The sequence below is a fragment of the Zootoca vivipara genome, chromosome 5, assembly GCF_963506605.1.
Source record: "Zootoca vivipara chromosome 5, rZooViv1.1, whole genome shotgun sequence".
Classification (NCBI taxonomy): domain Eukaryota; kingdom Metazoa; phylum Chordata; class Lepidosauria; order Squamata; family Lacertidae; genus Zootoca; species Zootoca vivipara.
Window position 1 is genome coordinate 11,323,323 of NC_083280.1, and position 18,932 is coordinate 11,342,254.

The window sequence follows — 18,932 nt, forward strand, 5'->3', positions numbered from 1 at the left end:
TCCTCAAACTCGGCCCTCCAGATGTTTTGAGACTACAATTCCCCTCATCTCTGACCACTGGTCCTGCCAGCTAGGGATCATGGGAGTTGTAGGCCAAAAACATCTGGAGGGCCGAGTTTGAGGAAGCCTGGCCTAGGAGATGAAGCAATTATGTGAGTAGTTGCAGAGAATGTTGGAATTAATTCACCAATGAGTGCAAGGCAATTGTATGGTTGCCTGACCATTACCTAGATTTCACATCCCTGAATGTTGGTTGAAGTGTATGGCAGGTGGTGTATGGAGCATTAGGGGAGGGGCAGTACCGCTGGTGGTGGACACATCACGCTCCTGAGGTAGTTTGTCCACCTTTGGTCCCCACCCTCCACTCAGCTCTCACCTGTGGTTTCTTAGAAGCTGCCAGCATGCGACAGCAGCCACAGCCCAGGAACGGCTTCAACTGGCCAGCTAAACCAAGTGAGGGTAGCTAATGGGTCTCAACCCCTAAGTGAGTTAGGGACTTTCCCTGCATGTGAAGACAGGCTCCGGCGGATGAAATCAATAGTTGGTCCAGCGGTCAAGAAGGCGGTTTCTGCTCATGCTGTAGAGGGAAATGAGGGGCAGATGGGACTAGTCAACCTGGGAAGGGTGCCCATCTAGGAGAAGAAAAACTCTTGATCCTAAACCTCCGCTGCCTTGCGGATTATCTTCAGAAGAAAAGGCTAAGGCAGGCATCCCCAAACTTTGGCCCTCCAGATGTTTTGGACTACAATCCCCATCATCCCTGATCACTGGTCCTGTTAGCTAGGGATCATGGGAGTTGTAGGCCAAAACATCTGGAGGGCCGCAGGTTGGGGATGCCTGGGCTAAGGAGTAAACCCTACATAAACCTAGAATGGAGCTCCTAAGTCAGATGGCGTCTTGTACACCTCCAGGAAACATATTGCTCTGCTTTCCTTTGGACCTCATCAGCAAGGCCAAGATGGGAGTGTTGTCATCTGGGCAGCCCAGGACCTTTATACATGCTGCCCAGGCTTGTACCCCAGGGAAGTCACTTCAGTGCTGCTAACACAGTGGTTTGACTTCACCCCCAGAGGCACACTCCATTGTCTCTCAAGACAAACAGGTGCCAACAATGGCAGGAGGTGTGTGTTGAAGTCAGATCAGTGTCCAGCTTTGGCAGTTGGACTTGAAGCTGCAAGGCCACTAAAAGCATCTCATAGTTGTTAAAGCTGTTCCTTGTAATAGGCAAATATTCTGCATGCATTCTTATACTGCACTTGTATCTACATACCTAGACTTGTAATAGCTAGATCATAGGTGCTACAGCAGTGCAAGGCCAAAGGGCTTTTTAAAACAACATGCCTCATATCGCATCACAGCCATGGCAGGAGAAGGCTCTGCATAGGAATCTTGCTTCTGCAGTGCCCCTTTCTATGCTGCAGTCTCATTTCACTTTAATCCAAGGCAGTGTGTTGTGATCACCGTTTCCTGGTTTTACAAACGGGCTAATATAATCTACAAAGGTTGGCCACTTACATATTTTCCAAGAGAGAAAACCTCACCCTACAAAAAAGAATGAGAGAGGACATAAATCTCCATAGGCTAATTTATATTCATAGACACAAATTTAGAAACATTTATTAAAATTCAAATAGAAATACAATGCATCTCACTAGTGACAGAGATGGTGATCAGGTGAGCTGTGGGTCTGCTCAATCTGCTGTTCAGGTGGCTGCTGTTACATGCTGACAGCTTCTAGAAGCCACAGGTGATAGGAGAGTGCATGCTGTGGCCAAAGGTGGGTAAACTACCCCAGAAGGAGCATGATGTTTCCTCCACCAGACATACTACCCCTCCCTTAACCCCCTATATGTAACCATGCACATACATTGTTATTATTATTAAAATCTTAACCACTCTTCACCAAAATTCCAGGGCAGTGGTTTGAGAGTTACAGTATTGGCCAAAAAGCAGCATAGCCATTTATTTCTCTCTTCGCTTATGCTATTCCCCCCCCTTTCAGATTATTCATATTCTTCTGCAATTCCCTTTTAACTCTTCCATGGCCACACCTCTAAATCTATTCTGTTGCTCTGGCTAGCTTCCTCTGCTTCTTTCAAGTCCCACCACCTCTAAAAAAAAGAGAAAAAGACCTGTAATTAAATCACTCTGGTCCATCTTTTATCTTCTATTGCCTTTTTCGTGTCCCTCAAAGTCAGGGATTGACAACGCAGCACCCGCAGACCTCAGGGTGCCCACCAGAACCTCCTACTGTGCCTGCAAAAGGTCTCAGTAAATATTCCCTAAAAACCCACAATGCAGGAGATAGCTTGCTCTTCTGACTCAGTTCCTGTGTGCACTGGCTCAGCCTCTTCTACACACCCAACAGCCATTTTCTGACGGGCACCCACAGACCTTTCTCAAAATTCCAGATATACCCACTGGCCCCCAATGGTTGGAACCCCCTAGTTACTATAGTTGTTAAATGGCACTGCCCTCTTTTTCAATCCAGTCTCATCCACATCATGCTTGCAGGGCTCTTGATACAGCACCTAACAAATAGAAGACACTAAATAGATGTTGAGTATGATTATCTTGGTGGCTAGTCCTCTTGGGACTTGGGTGGAGCTAGAGGCAACTAATTCTAGTTTCGCCCATCTTCCTCCCTGCTAAGGTCCACAATGGTAGGACTGTGGTACCTCCTGGACTGGATGTAAGGAAGGCAGGCTTAGGTCGGACTGTAGTTGGTGGGGCAGTTGCCCACATGCCCTAATGGACCAGCCTCCACAGCTGCTAAATGTCAATTAGCACTGACGTAGGTGGAAATTGGAGCTAAAAATGCAGCAACTCTATGCATTACTATGTTACATGTAGAAATGTTTCACAATAAGCTTGTTACTTTCAGATTAATTAGCAGTCACCTACTTTAAATATTCATATTATGTTGTTTTTATTTACAGCTCTTCAGTAATACTCAAGATCTCATTCATCACTGGAACATCCTTTAAAATTCAGATTATTCCCTCCAATCTTTCTCTCTGTGTATCTTAATTTTGGAATCATTTACATCTAGCATTTAAATGCCTAGCAAGTTGGTTATTCTCAAGCGGTGGGGAAGCGTAATCTATGCAACCAGCCTACTTGATATGTTACAGCCAGTTACACAAGCAAAGAGAGAAAAGTGCATCACATTTATTGCAAAGAAAGTTTGGAAAAATGTAACATATGACTCCAAATCAGAAAATAGGTAAGTTTAGGGCCAGACTGGATGAGGCAATGAAGCGTCGTGATTAGATCTTCCATCTCTTAATTTTTAAAAAGCAAAAAGTAGCTGGGTGGGGAAGAATTCAGAGTGGGACCATGGTTCTTGCTTTCCTTCTGTATAGACGGGTCCAGCCATGGTCTGTAATCTGTGCAGACACTAAAACTGGAGAAAAATACAGAGATCAAACACTGAGCATGCAGATTATAAGGAACAAAAAATGTCAGCAGACACTCCTGTTTTACATGGCTCTCCATTAAAAAACAGCAAATACTAAGAGAAGGACAATCCCATCTCAAGTGAACTACTTTCATCTAATTTTCATTCATGTCCATAAAATACATGGGCTTGTTGTCTTTCCCATGTAATGACAAATCACTTGATTTTGACGTAGCAAAACATGTTTATAAAACTTTCTTTTCACCACATATACTGGCTACTCTTTATCTAAAGATGTGGAGAGCCGTAGGAATAAAACAGTTCTCCTTTTAAAAATGATATATCGACTGCTAGTCAGGTCAACAACTGGGCCAAGGGCCAGCCCTTTGCGGGGTATCAGTTGGTTGCTTGGGGACCAATTCTGGAAGAAGTGCGGCAGGTGGTATTCATGGCAACAGAATTGGTCCCCAAGCAATTTTAGTGGGTGGACTGAAGCTGTGGTAGTAGCATCTTCAGAAAAAGGGAAGCAAAAGACAGGGAAATAACATCATTAGTTGGGGAACAGCCCCTCACTTCTCAAAGTATCACTCCCAGAAAGCTGGTTTCTTACAAGGTGTTTAAAGAGTAAAAGTTGTTTTACTTTGTACTTACTAAACCCAATTTTGAATCTTTAGACCATTATACCCGTCTTCAAGGCCCAAACCCAACCACAGAAGTATCAATGGAACAGCAGATTTTAACAGCTGTGTGTGTGTGTGTGTGTGTGTGTGTGCGTGTGTGTGTGTGTGTGTGTATCTCCTTCCTAAGTACTTCAGATTGCTGGCACCATACAGCCAGGAACTAGGTGGTCAGCACTTTCCAAGAAGCCTTGAAATGGTTTAAGTCTTCAGCAGACATTATGCATTCCCCACCCCTGCAAAAAAAAACCCAACCTTAATCTTCATAGTCTTGAAAGGTAGAATTTGCAACCACCCACCTGAACTCAACAAAAGCTTGCCAGAAATGATGTCATAGGCTTCTGTAACCAGACAAGATTGCTCATTGACCTTTTTTAAGTGTGGAGAACTAGAACACAAGTAAAGATGATGATATTCTGTATGGTAAAATATATTACAATTGCTAAATGAGTAGGATATGGATTGCGAAAGGGTCACTGCTCAGTGGTAGAACACATGCTTTGTCTGCAGAAGTTTGCAGGTTCAATCCCTGGTGTTTCAAGAAAGGACAATAAAAAAAATCCTAGACAGGGCTGCCTATTCACATAAAAATTAATGAATTAGGTGGATCCATTGACTGACTTGTTATAAAACAGGGTCTATGTTCTTATAAAAATATCACAGCATGAAGTTTATCATTATTCCCAAGTGAGCAGATCCCCAAAAGCTGCAAAACTGTTGACTACAGCCTAAGAGTCATTCATATCTATCTATCTATCTATCTATCTATCTATCTATCTATCTATCTATCTATCTATCTATCTATCTCTATGACAATCATATACAAGGCAACACAGAGAAGAAAACAAGCACATTGGCTGGGATCCAGTGACTTTTGACTAACAGTCTTCTCTCCACCTCAAGTCAGATAATTCATATGTCTCTATTTCCATCAGTCTAGCATTAGCTGTTTTTCTACAAACCCACTTGGCATTATTTGTATCGATATTAGTTTTCAAGAAGAGTGTATTTGTAATTTTCACCAGGGCTGCCTGGTAACAGTTATGTTACCTCTGCAGCTGCAAATCTGTATCCACAAAAATAAGAACACTCAGCATGGTGGGTGGTTTTTCCCCTTTCAAGTTCAACAACAAGCAGCCTACTTAATATTTATCTTGCTGAAGAAATATAGCCTCTTGTCCATTAAGTCTATACAAATTTATTTATAATGACCTAACGTCAGCAAATTATGTTCAAACTGGTATTGCACTCAAAGTAATACCTAGATTTGAAAGACAGAAGAAAAGGCAAGTGAACTCAAATATCCAAATTTCTGAAACATTTTCAGATGCTGTGAGTCAAGTGAGACAATAACATTATTATGGAAGAAATGGCACCTTACATATCCCGGGCTCAAAATACCTGGCCTTATTAAAAAAGACATTTTGGAATAAGTTGTACCAATGGTTCTGCTAGTTGTATAAGTTTTGTTGTTTTAAAGACAGATATATACAGATATATATATATGTATATATATATATGTACACACACACACACGCACACACACACAAGCACACAAACAGGTATAAAGTATTGGTTGCTAGCTCTGCATGCTATGGACTATTGTCTCTTGCAGTACAAAGGACCATTTAGTGATCAGATTGAAAATACAGTGATTTTCTAGTATGTTGGTTACTGCAATTAAGCAGCTTCTGTTTAACAGTCCAAGAAAGAGGGCTAAGACAGAGATGGACTCCAAAGTCCAGGATTAACAAAATGCCCAGCATATCATTTGAAGAGTATTGCCTGAGATAGTATTTGAAGGAAGACATGTGGGGCCTCATTCCACCCTAAAATACCAGAGCTGAAATTGGCACTGGAAGCATTTGTTGCAAGTTATCGTTCTGTTTATACTTCCACTAGAAGTAAAAACCTTCTGTTTATACTTCCGTTGGAAGTAAAAACAGTTACTAGTGGAAGCAAAAGCTTTTCCAATAACTGATCTTAATCTGTGTGCCAGCACTGGGTGAAAAAGCAGAGGGTGAAGGGTACTCGTCTTCCCCTCCCCTCATTTCCTAATCCATGCAAGTCTCTCTTCTGATTATGCTGAACAAGAGTACTGAAAGCCAATCAAAGAGGTTTTGCAAGAGAATGTTGCTCCTTGGGAGCACTTAGACAAAGTCAAAGTCAAAGTCTTTGCATTCCCACTGATCGACCTGGTCCCAAGCAAAGGATTACCATTGATCTGCCAAGTCAATTTTGAATTTCAGCAAGGGTTTGTTGCTTGACTTAAACTCACTATCAAAATTTGAGAACGCTATAGACAATGGAGTTGGACATTCTAGTCTTAAAGTGTGTTTACTTGGAAACGAAGCCCACAGATTTCAACAGAAAACCGCTTCCAAGCAAACAAATGAGCCTTGTTATAGAGGGTCAACCACAGGAATAGAAGTTTGTGCTGGTGCAACTAAACAGCGTACTAAATAGTGGGGTGCAGCTATGCTGCTCTACCAAGCTTCCTGTTGGAAAGTTCCTAACCCCTTCCTGCCAGAAGTGAGCTTGGTGTAGGGCCTTAGAGTCACGCCTAAGAACACATGGACAACTCATGCCCCAGACCAGCAGAAGGATCTTTAAATATGATCCCACAAACCACAACATCAGCCTAGCGGCTTATACAAGTAGGCTCTTAGAGAAATGATCTACAAAATTAAAATGACAAAATTGGACAAATCAATGTAAGGAAGTATTATATATTAATAGCTTCTGTTATATAAATAACCTTTATAAAAATAATCTTTAATTCTAACAACTCACCTCTTTTTAGGTTCTGAAAAACATGCATGAAAAAAATGTACTGAGGTTTAGGTTAGAAAAAAAAATCAAATCTGAAAGTGTTGCACTAAACCCAATCCTCTCCACTAGCCAGACGTTTGAGGTGGTGGGAGAGGTGATCATTGAAACCCTACTACCGGTAATACTGTCCAGCAGAATCTTAAGATCTACACCTAATAACTTGTCTGAAATAGTCAAATGAAAATTGCTACTCTAAAATCCATCAATTATATCTGACATTAAGAAGGCACAATCTTCTCTAATTTACTGACTGGAGTTCATGGGAGAGGAAAACTCTCAGGAGCAATTAATATTGCTAAGCTTTCCTTCTTTTGCAAACCTACATGGGCCCAATTTTCACCAGACCAACTGGAACATGTGAACGACTGGTTTTAATGCTCGGCACAGATTCCCCAATCAAACAAACAAATCTATGAAGTATACCTTCCTGGACTTAAGGCATAACATGACTGTAGATACAGGAAAAGTTGTATTTGTAATACAGTCTGTAGTGTTCCGAAACCCTGTTTAACGTATTTAAATAGCTTTGAGGTTGTTGTTTTTTTAATCTTGCTGCAAGTTCAAATGCTGTTCATGGTTTGTGCAATTAAGATGCAACCAATCTTTACTGCCAACAGTGCAGTGAAACAGCCACAAAATGGGTCATCAGTTTTTCAGCACATTCATTTTTGTTTCAGTTCAAGGCATGTTGCTTGATTGTATGAAAGATCCAGTCCATTTTTGTTGTCCAGCCACCATGATGAGCATCATTCATCTGTTTCATGAAATACTCCAACGCTTCCTGCTCCGTTTTGTCCAATGCAAGAGTCTTGCGAATATATGCAATGTCATCAAAAGACTGTAGTTCTGGCATCCCGGAACCAAGCATCATGGAGAAGAGGTTTATGAAAAGATTGGCATGCTGCCGGATTGCTAGATAAGCTTTATAACACATTTCTTGGAACCTTGGAAAGAAAAAGAAAAAAAATATATCAATCAGACCTATGTCACAGTTTTTGAGGACCATGAAACAAAAGGAGTACATAGAAACAGCTGCTAGTTGACCTTTACAGTTGAAAAGGCCATGATGCCATCAACAGAAAAGGCCACGAGGCTATCAACATTTCTTTATTATGTGGCATTAAAAAAACTATTTTCACATTGAGGAAAAAATAATTTGTGCAATGATTTTCATCATAAAAGCATACCGCTCACTGTATGTAGCTTTCTCAAAAAATATGTTCTGGAAATACAGGCATTTTAAGAGTAGAGTACCTGGAGATGAAGGACACAAGGCCTTTTAAACTACTAAATCCAGAATCTAATAATTTGTGCACATTGGTCATGCATTTCCTGCTCTGCTTGGCCCGTTATTACAGGTTACAGGCTACACGTTCTGAGATATACATGAGGAGGAACATGCCAATTTCCCATTCTAGGAGTATTGTTTATTAAATTTGTATACCACCCTGCATCCGTAGATTTCAGGGTGGTTCACAACCTAGAAACACATGATAAAAACAAAAAATACCTAATAAAAATAAGAGCAACCCCCACTACATAAACCAATAACCCCACACACATGGCTTGTGGTTTTATTCCATGGTGTTTAGGGAAAACCTCTTTGGAGAAAATGTGTTTGGAGTGTGTGGGATGCTTTCAAAATCCTCATGCGTGCATGCAGTTGGTTGCTTGTAGCTCTTTAGATGTGCACCATGTTTTCCAGGAGCTCCCTGTTTACTTATTACATTTATATACCAGGGAGCTCAAGTTGGTGTACATGGGTTCTGTGAGGTAGGTTAGGCTAAGACAGACATCCCCAAACTGCGGCCCTCCATATGTTTTGGCCTACAATTCCCATGATCCCTAGCTAAGAGAACCAGTGGTCAGGGATGATGGGAATTGTAGTCCAAAACATCTGGAGGACCGAAGTTTGGGGATGCCTGGGCTAAGAGATGTTGCATGATCCAAGGTCACCCAGTGGTCACCTTCTCAGTCACCCCAGGATTACATTGTCTTTGCTTTATTACACTAGTTGTATTTCAAAACCCTTACAATAATTTTTAAATAAAATAACGTATGAATGAAAGTTATGATCCACATTGTGCATATAAAATTAAGGTAGCAGCGACAAAGTTCTGTATTCTGTGAACCGCCCTGATATTCTGTGAAGCAGTCTGAGACTTGCGGGTACAGAGCGGTATATAAATTCAATAAAAAATAAAAAAAGTTCACTCAAAATATCACCCCCCCCGTAGAAACATCACCCTTTCCTTCAGTATTTCAAGATAATATCTAATTAATTATATAGTAAGATTTGCTTATAACAATTAAACTTCAATTAAAACTTCAATTATAAAATGTCACACCTTTCAAATTCCCTTGTTTTGGTACATTCTTGGGCTCCTTTACTAATCACTATCAAGAAATCTTGCGTTAAGACAAACGGCACACGCTCTCGTTTATAGCCAAACTTCTTCTTTTTGTGATCCAAGAAGTGTCCGAAATCAATGTGAAACAGCTTTAAAGAAAATGCATTTTTAGGTTATTAGTAATCTGGGAAAGCCAAGAGAATAGAATATTCCCACCTGCATATTGATCTGATATTTCATTCCAAAAGTCAATATGCAAAACAGCCCTGCATCAGCAGCTTTCACACTGTTCCAAGGGAACCTGGGATTTCTCAGAAGTGCAATGAACAGTTCAGTATTGGGAACAGACTTTCCAAAGGCACCACCATAAAATTGCTACTGATACTCACAGCTGCACAGGGGTACTGGGTGTGTTTTAGGCCAGTACTTAGTATGGATATGTATCTTAGCCTAAAGCCTCTGCAACGCACAGAACTTTTAGGGCAGATGCTTAAAAGGTTCATCAGAAGCCAATATGAGGCAGAAAGTGTTTCCTGATTATAAGAAGCATGACGGTAGGAAACTTCTGCATTGCCCAAATACTAGCACATAGAAAGGCATAATCATTGTAAACATTTTTACCTGCCCATCATCTTTCACCATGATATTGCTATTGTGACGATCTCCAATTCCCAGTATGAAAGTAGCCACACAATAGCCAGCACAAGAGCGTGTAAACAAATCAATAGCTGCATCATACCTATTAAGAACAAAGAACACATGAAATATTGCAGGTGTCACTGTTTAGGACTACATGGAATGTACTTTAGATGAGTATTCCTGGAAGCCACCTCTTTGGATGGAGGAGAATTCAACATGCATTTTTATTTAAAACATTTTATGTAACTTTTCAAAATAGTTTTACAACTAAAAATCAACAGTATACCTTATTGAAATCCGAAACCAAATCTATGCCACAAATAAAACAGTAGATTTTATAAAGTTAACTATCAAAAGGCAGAAAAGAAACATTTTGACTTTATTTCGAAGAAAACTAAAGATGGAGCCATCTTTGGCATTCCAAAGATCTGGGGCTATGACAGAAGAGGCTCTTTTTCTTTTTGAGTCCAATCTAGACTCAACAGATGATGAAATCTTTAGCAGGATCTCAGTGGTAGATCTTAATTGTTGATAGGGCTCATACAGGAGGAGGCATTCCCTCAGATAATCAAAATCCAGGCTGCTTAAGACTTTCAATGTTAAAAATTTGGCCCAGAAACAGATCAGCACTCAAGTGCAGTTTGTTTTACAATAGGTTACAATTTGAGAAAATCCGTTCAAATCCATCAGCATTTGTTTTGCACCAGGTGACATTTCCACCAGTGATGCTTTACAGGTACGGCTTTGGGAAGAAATCCAGGGCCCTGCTCAGCAGAATGAGCAGGAGAGCCAGTGAACACAGCAGGGCTGGCTTACCTAATCTTGAAGTAAGTGAAGTAATACACATCACTCCACAGAGGGCCCACTATAAGACCATTAAGATGAGAGACCAAGATTTCCTAGATGCACCACCAGTTTCCACCTTTTCTGTAGGTGATGTGTTAGTTAACATGCAAATATGCTTCCTTCATGGGCACTGAGGCTAGAAGATACTTGCATAAATAAGGAATGATACATTTTGATGTTTGGTGCGTAACAGCTATCACACACATTCTACCTACCATACTTCTGATTGGTGGCTGATGTAGTCTTGTAGCTGGAGGGCAAGAAGGGATCATTTTGGAATGGCATCTTGGTGCTACTTTAAAGATTATTTTATGTCTGCTCCCCCATGCCACTAGAGGTCCTGAGCACCTGCATCTCACAATGCAAGCGTAGCAGCTGCGCTTATAACTTCCTACCACTTGGGAAAGTGAAAAACCATGGGAAAACACAGTGGCCGGATTTTCCCATCAGAAAACTGGAGGAGACCAGTTAGGAACGTAGGTTCATTAATGTCTGCAGTTAGAAGGTGGTGTGAACTAACTGCTTCATCATCCTAAAAAACATAACTAAACATCGCAGCCACAACCCATAAAACCATGTGAGCCACTCATTCATTGGGGATTTCACTTATTCAAGCAACATGGTGTCCTCCCACATTGCACAGCAGATTGTTTCAGAGACTTGGCAGACTTAAAAGCAGCCTGTGATATACGGTAGTATAGGAGCTTGCTGTCCCAAGAAAACATTAACATGCCCTGAAAGAAATGAACAAGGTCTTGTCGGAATCTAACCTCTGGATGTGCCCATACTTCAGTTACAAAATACTGTGGCTTAAAACAGAAGGGGACCAAAATATTATTAGGCTTCCATCAAAGAAAGAATAAGAGGGGGAAAATTAAAATTCAACTCACATTTCCCCTTTGTTCTTGTCTTTGAGCCACTGATGTAATGTATGGCTGTTGAATTGCAGTGCTCCTTTAAGGCCACCTTTGCACTGGATCTGCATGATTGTGTGCGAACTTCTCACAACCTCAATGAGCCCCACACAGTCGCCAATAGATAAACAACCATAAGGCAGCATCCTAGAAGAGCAATGTGAGTTGTTTTTTTTAAAGACATTCTAATGGCCATCAAACAAAACACACAGAAATTGAAATCTCTATGTAATAATCAAACATTTAAGTCATTTGGATAAACAACCAGCAGGGCCAGGATTTAAAGAACTACTACACAATTAATTCCAGCCCCCCAGGGCAACATTGGACTTGCACTTCTAGAACAGCAGCTCAAGGCTACATGACAAGTTATTTTTTAAATAGAAAGGAGTTTAGAAAGCAGTTTGTGGTGTGGAATGGGCCTGCTCTCTCATGCAAAATATCCCACTGTGTATGTACAAAGTCACTTTTTGGATCCTAGCCCAGGAAAATGGTGAATACATGCAAGAACATTAAATCATGATGATACTTGATTTTGTAGCCATTTACATATTCACTGGATACTGATGACAATGGTAAGCAGTAATCTGACTGATTAGATAGAGAAGAAAATTTAAAACGTTTGTAGAATGGGTAGTTATTGATTACAATAAATGAACTAAAATCTTCTGCAAACTCTTGAACCAAATATGTTCTTCTTCAGGCAGAATGGTAAACAAAACACAGATTGCAACATTAGCAATATTTATGAATACTTGCCTAAGATCAAGCCCTTGGTTTTGCCAGATGTTTTCCATGATTCTTATGATTTGAAGTGTCAGCATATCCTGACGTAGATCTGAAAACATGCAAGTGAACACAGGTTTTGGGGACTTTTGGAAGGCATAAAACAGCTTCAACAACTTTGTTTTTAATGAGTTACCAGTAAATCAAAGTTTTGCATGATAAGCTTACTCTGTTCTATTATCAATGACTTATTGATTTAAAAAATGACTGTGTTTAAAAAAATCAATACACAACCTGTGACAAAAATGTGAAATCAAACTAATTCTAGAGATTGGGAATAAAACAACTTTATATCTGGTATTGGGCAACAGCAGAAAAGCTTACCAAGTGCTTTGGTCCCCCACTGCCAGCTACAACCTACATAGGAAAGCTCTTTGGACAGAACAGAGTGCACCTCAAACAGCCATGCTGGTTTCCTCAGCTAGGCAAAAAAAACCAAGGGGCTCCTGCTAATCTGTGTGCATGTGCCCTCCCATGCTAAAAGAGAACAACTGCCTATGTGCAATTGCCACAGCACTCTGCTCTGTCTCCCTAGATGCAAAATCACCATACAGCAAGATAGTGACTGCCATTCCCTGAATGAGAATGTCATGGCCAGATAGGCCAGCACTAGCACTGGGAGCTATCTGGTTTTCAGCATCGTGATGTATCACCAGCTAAACATTGCAATATATTCCTATGGGAAACATATTGATGGCATTTGCATTATTGCTCACTAATACTGTGTAGTGGAAGTGTGGTTTGTGTGTGTTTTTGGAGAAAATGAATACAGTAGATCTTAATATAAACTTCACAAGGATTTGGGAGAAATCTTTTACTTTGATGTTATAAATTGGAGGTATAATAGAGGTGTTTATGATGGTTAGGGTGATGAAGAAACATATACAGGTTACAATGAAATATACTTCCTCACCATCTCCATTTTTAAAGATGATTTCATTGTTCTGAAACAGCAGCTCAGACATGATATCTGGGTTTTCCCAATTAAGCCAAAGTGGCCTTTTAGCAGATGACATAATCCTGCACTCCTCAAGCCTATGAAAGGATAAAATAGCTGCTTAAACAAATGCACCTTCAAACTGACATAAATGATAATATTTCTATAGACCTATAATAATAATAATAATAATAATTATTATTATTATTCACCCGCAAATCTCAGGGCGGTTCACAACATAAAAATACAATATAAAAGCACAAAATACATTATAAGAACAAGAACAAAAAACCAAAACCAAACAATAACCCCCCACTCCCCATCCTCCACTTTTAGCTCAGTGACGGGGAACATTTTTGGCTCCATGAGGCTGATCCTGATCAGCCTCATTGCAGACCAAATAGGACGGATGGTCAGCAACACGCACCTGTCAACCACATGACATCATTAGGGCATAAAAGGATTGAGAGACAAGTTGTTCTACCCACCAGAATGGAAACTGTCCCCATTCTGTGAGCAAGGTGCACTCCTACCACCCACCAGCTGATGGGCAGTTGGGACTTAAAGGTCCTGATTGTTCCTTTGAAGCTCAACCCTTACTCACTACACACCTGAAGTCATGTATGGTGTCAGGTGTAGCCTGGGGGGTGGGCATGGCTTCCACAAAATGTGCATTTCATGGGCCAAATGGTAGGGGGGACTGGTAGGCCAAGTCTGGCATCTGGGTTGGTGGTTCCCCACTACTGCCTTAAACCAAAATGCAGTATTACGTTTCATGTCTAAACAGCAATCTCCAAATGTGATGCAGCTACAAATAAAAAGATGAATCTTTGTGACCTAGTTTTAGCGACAGGACAGGATTTTAGAAAAAGGTGACTGAGGAGGCTCTTCATGCAATTGTCCATTTTAAATGTTCCAGACACATTCATGCCTATTTATGAAATCTGAGAAAGATGATACCTAAGATTTCCAAGCTGATGAGCAGGATTGAGCGGAGATATAAAGCCTTGCAATGCATCCATGAAGTCTGGCCGCCTCATTTGCTCCACAAGGAATTTCATCTGTACCTGATGGATAACAGCATCCAAATATTGACAAGCTCATCAGTCAAATACGAATGAAGGCAGTGTTTGTGACCAATTTCAATTTTTAGCATGAACTGTCATGTTTTCTTAAAAGGCTTTTAGATGAATTATTTCAACTCTAAGTGCTGAAGAATGCATCCAGTGCTAAATCTATAAATTTACCTTTTGAGTTTCATCCTTTTTCTCCTGTTTAAGGATGTCTGTGAGGTTAATAAGTTTTTCCATAGCTTCTACCTGCCTGCTCAGATGTTTAAGGTACATCCCACATGCTCGGCAATATGACTCCAAAAGCAGACCAAACCTCTGGCTTACATTTTTGTTGTGCATTTCAGACCTAAAAGAAGGCATAATTTATGGTTAATTTTTAATAAAGCATTTGCTAAGAAAAATCTAACTATTCAGGATGACTCACCAGTTAAAAAAGTATCCACTAAGCAAGGATGGGAAAGAATCCTGCCCCAAATTTTAAGAGAGTCAATCAACTCTATATCAGGGAGAAATTGGCAACCTCTTGTACAGTACTCAGCCAAACAGCCTCTCCCTGTTAGAAGTAATAAGCCATGAAAGGCAAGGGTTGATTGCCTAGACCAGTGTTTCTCAACCAGTGTGCCTCCAGATGTTTTGGGACTACAACTCCCATCATCCCTAGCTAGCAAGACCAGTGGTCAGGAATGATGGGAGTTGTAGTCCCAAAACATCTGGAGGCACACTGGTTGAGAAACACTGGCCTAGACCAGGGGTTGTCAACCTGGTCCCTACCGCCCACTAGTGGGCGTTTCAGGATTCTAGGTGGGCAGTAGGGGGTTCTACGGCACAAGCTGAATCTTCCTTCCACCGAGCACTGGTGGGCGGTAAGGAAATTTTACCAGCAAGAAAGAGCATTAGTGGGCGGAAGGTATAAAAAGGTTGACTACCCCTGATTTAGATAGTCAGATAAGTGGACTGTGTGTGTGTGTGTGTGTGTGTGTGTGTGTGTGTGTGTGTGTGTGTGTACACACCCACACCCACCTACATACCATTTACTCAATATTCCATTCTTCATCTCAGCATGAAAATCAATATGTTGTTGTTGTTTAGTCGTGTCCGACTCAATATATGGTTTTCTAAAGCGTTCTATTTTTATTATCTTGATGCTATACTGTTGCCGATTTAAGCAGAAATCAACATTCTGAACCAAATCTCTTGCATTCATCACTGAGGCATTGGAAGGCCCCAAAGCCCAAAAAACAGTTGCAGTATCTTTCTGAACATCAAGCCAATTTTTTAAAAAAAATTTTTAAAATAAAAATAATACTTTCAAGTGCTTTATAGATAAAAATAAAATAAAAGCACAGGGTGGTCAAGATCAAAATTTCATCACTTTATAACAGGAAGCCATTTAAAGTAGAAGAAATCCAAACTTACTTTAGATGCCAAAAGAAGAAGTGTCCTATTCTTTGATTGGTTAGTGCCTTCTTCAGTAAAAATCTCACGAGCAGATTATCCAAGTACTGCTCATATTTCAGAACCTAGGCACAAGAGGATTGAGGTGTAATTGGCATTTAGCTATATTCTGTGGAAGACTTCAAGGTTGTGCCACTCTGCATGATATACTGCAACCCCATAGTCGCCGTTGACTGAACTTAACTTTACCTTTACCTTTTACCTATATCCCAAGATTGCAGATTATAATTTACCTACTCACTTTGGGTGAATATAGATTGCCCTTCCGCTCTAGTGACCAGGGCTGATCCAGAGTTTCTAAATTACAGTTTGCCTTCAGCAGTATCTAGCCCTTTATAAAGAAATCTGAGGAAGTTCTCAGTCTGGATATGTGAATGAACCCAAAATACTACTGTGCCTGAAGCTGCCTGCTTTATTTTACAAACAGTGCAGTTGCTCTTTTATTATGTTTTGTGTCTAATTCTGTTGTCCCCTGCAGTTTTCTGAGATTCCCTGTTGAGGGAAGCTTTTAATCTTTATGAAATTAGTGTACTGTATTCTAATATTTCTGTTGGAAGCCGCCCAGAGTGGCTGGGGAAACCCAGCCAGATGGGCGGGGTATAAATAGTAATTTATTTATTTATTTATTTATTATTATTATTATTATTAGATAGCTTGATTATATCTACAATATACATGTTTATATTGGTTAATATATCGGTTTACGTTTGCGTTTGTTTATTTGCTGCTACATGCCCTAAAACAGAGTCATTTGGAATGGGGAGGAGGGGAAGAGAAATAATTTATTCTTTAAAGATCCCCAAAAGTTGAAATACTAAATATTTTTCTCCCTTTCAGTTCTCTATTCTTTCCTTAATCTTCTTGGCCTAGAACCACCATTTTATACCACTGCATGTAAGGGTATGCAATGAAAAGATTTAAACATTGTTTCTTGAAATCCATAGATATAGCTAACGATAGGCTGGTAACTTGGTGGAATTATTTACAATGCTGCACGAGCCTTTGCTCATTTCTGTCTCATAATATTACTCTTTTGGGGAGGGGGGCTATCAACCTTTGAAGTGCTACAGCAATGTATTATCCAGCTATCAGCAATGGTCAGCAGAACAATCTAATATGCAGCCAAGCACTGCGGTAACTTTGGTAAGCTTTAACCTTTCAGAGACATTATGATTCTCATCATCCAGAAAAGTTATATAAAGTCTTAGCATAAATTTCAGGCACAATTGCATACATTAAGAGGCAGTTGACTAAAATAGATCACAGTACCTGTACCAGCTGAATCAAATACTGAGAGAGTTTGTCATCTGTCAGATATTTTTCTAGACATCGAATTGCAAATGCTCGCACCATCGGATCTGGGTAATTGCAGTCCAAAAGCTCCATTGCCTGTTCAGGCTTGATGGGAGGCCAGTCTTTTATCAAGCAGTACATCTGCACAGTACAGAACAATGAATTTGTATCAGTCATGAGAACACAAGAATGGTCTTGTGCTGGATCAGATGGAATTCCAACTAACCCAATATTCTACTTCCAACAGCAGAAAGGCAAACAAACATCTCTAGACGTGCATAAACAGGATATGAAGATGATGGGCTCATCCTTTTAGCTTTCAGCAACTAGTGTTCAGAAGTATACTGCCATGAAAGTTCCAACTGCCATGGCTTGGGGTAACAAATTTCAAATATTAATTATGGGCCATAATTATATCAAGAGGAAATTTTGCTAATACTATTAAAGAGAGCTTATGGGATCCTGTTACAACAAAAATGTTTTATTAATTAAGAGGTAAGAGAACAAAACTAATGTCATATCCCCCCCTTTTTTCCCCCATCAACATGGAAGCTATTATAATGAAAGACTTTGACCAAGGCTACTGCTAACAACTGTAGCCAGTTTAAAAGTGTGTTTAAGTAATGGAGATACTACCTGGGCTACTTCATCTCTAGAGTTCCATTTGACAGACAAGAGCAATTTAGGTAGGATATCTGGCGTATTTACGCAGTAATGCCTGCAAAAAAACCAACAAGAGAAGGGATTTTGAAATAAGAATTTAAAGAATTGTTGTCATTACTACGTGGAACTATTTAGTACGCTGGCTATAGATTAAAAATAATCTTCAGGAGACTTCACAAAAAGCCAGAGTTTTGTGGGTTAAGCTTAGGGGCAGATGACACAAGTCCTGTGCCCTCACCCCAGTTTCTTTGCCCTCCCACTTAAAATGCAATCCAGGGAGCATCATGTTTTTGATTGCCCACCTACTTTTCATAGTCCTACTTATGACCCAATGTCTTGTTTTCATACCTGTGGCTCCAAAGGAAATCCTTTTCTTGTTCAGTTATTTCTGACAGTGGGTCTCGAGTGCAGATTGAACGCAGCTGCTCTTTGTCACAATCTCTTAATTCATTATCTCGTGCTAGTCTATTACTCTGTAAAACAAGAGAGCAATGGGGACTTATTCATACTACAATTAATACTATATATAGGTGAAACTCGGAAAATTAGAATATCGCCGAAAAGTGCGTTTATTTCAGTAATGCAACTCATTATTTTTTCTTTTTCTTTTAATTTTTACAAATACTTTCTTTTGGAAATTCCACAGTAATAAAACATATAGTTACAATAATACAAAAATAAAATCTCTATTACATTTCATTAATTACATTCCATTTATAATTGACCCGCCTAACGACAAATAATTACAATAAAACAAATAAAGGCTTGACATATCTTGCTTTGCATGTCATGCATCTATCTCATATATTGGTTTCACCTTTTAAGTTGCATTACTGAAATAAATGCAATTTTCGACAATATTCTAATTTTCCGAGTTTCGCTTGTATATATTGCTTTTTGAATACTTAAAGCATCTCACATACTTCATCTCAGTAGCCCTAACAACCACTCTGTATTATTGAACCCTGTTCAATACTTAACCCTGTAGTTGGTGGGTTGGGGAGTCAGTCGCTTGCCTAAAGCAATCTGATAAAACTTCATGAGTGAGGTGAGAACTAGCTTGTAG

General features: G+C 39.9%; 1 protein-coding gene across 4 annotated transcripts in view; it reads right to left on the bottom strand.

The window, feature by feature from the left end:
- Window positions 1-64: 64 nt before the first annotated feature.
- The window catches only part of PIK3CA (phosphatidylinositol-4,5-bisphosphate 3-kinase catalytic subunit alpha), a 52,325-nt gene continuing 33,457 nt past the window's right edge, over window positions 65-18,932 (bottom strand). For 3 of the 4 annotated variants that reach the window (XM_035132836.2, XM_035132839.2, XM_035132838.2), the window contains 12 exons: window positions 18,215-18,339; window positions 17,840-17,921; window positions 17,180-17,344; window positions 15,872-15,975; window positions 14,630-14,801; window positions 14,343-14,449; window positions 13,359-13,480; window positions 12,419-12,497; window positions 11,636-11,806; window positions 9,882-9,999; window positions 9,258-9,409; window positions 66-7,853 (listed from right to left, as the gene is read on the bottom strand). In XM_035132836.2, coding sequence (XP_034988727.1) covers window positions 7,583-7,853; window positions 9,258-9,409; window positions 9,882-9,999; window positions 11,636-11,806; window positions 12,419-12,497; window positions 13,359-13,480; window positions 14,343-14,449; window positions 14,630-14,801; window positions 15,872-15,975; window positions 17,180-17,344; window positions 17,840-17,921; window positions 18,215-18,339 — 1,668 coding nt within the window. In that variant the 3' untranslated portion in view covers window positions 66-7,582. Of the gene's footprint in view, window positions 7,854-9,257; window positions 9,410-9,881; window positions 10,000-11,635; window positions 11,807-12,418; window positions 12,498-13,358; window positions 13,481-14,342; window positions 14,450-14,629; window positions 14,802-15,871; window positions 15,976-17,179; window positions 17,345-17,839; window positions 17,922-18,214; window positions 18,340-18,932 lie in introns of all 4 variants that reach the window. The other variant, XM_035132840.2, reaches the window with a different exon arrangement.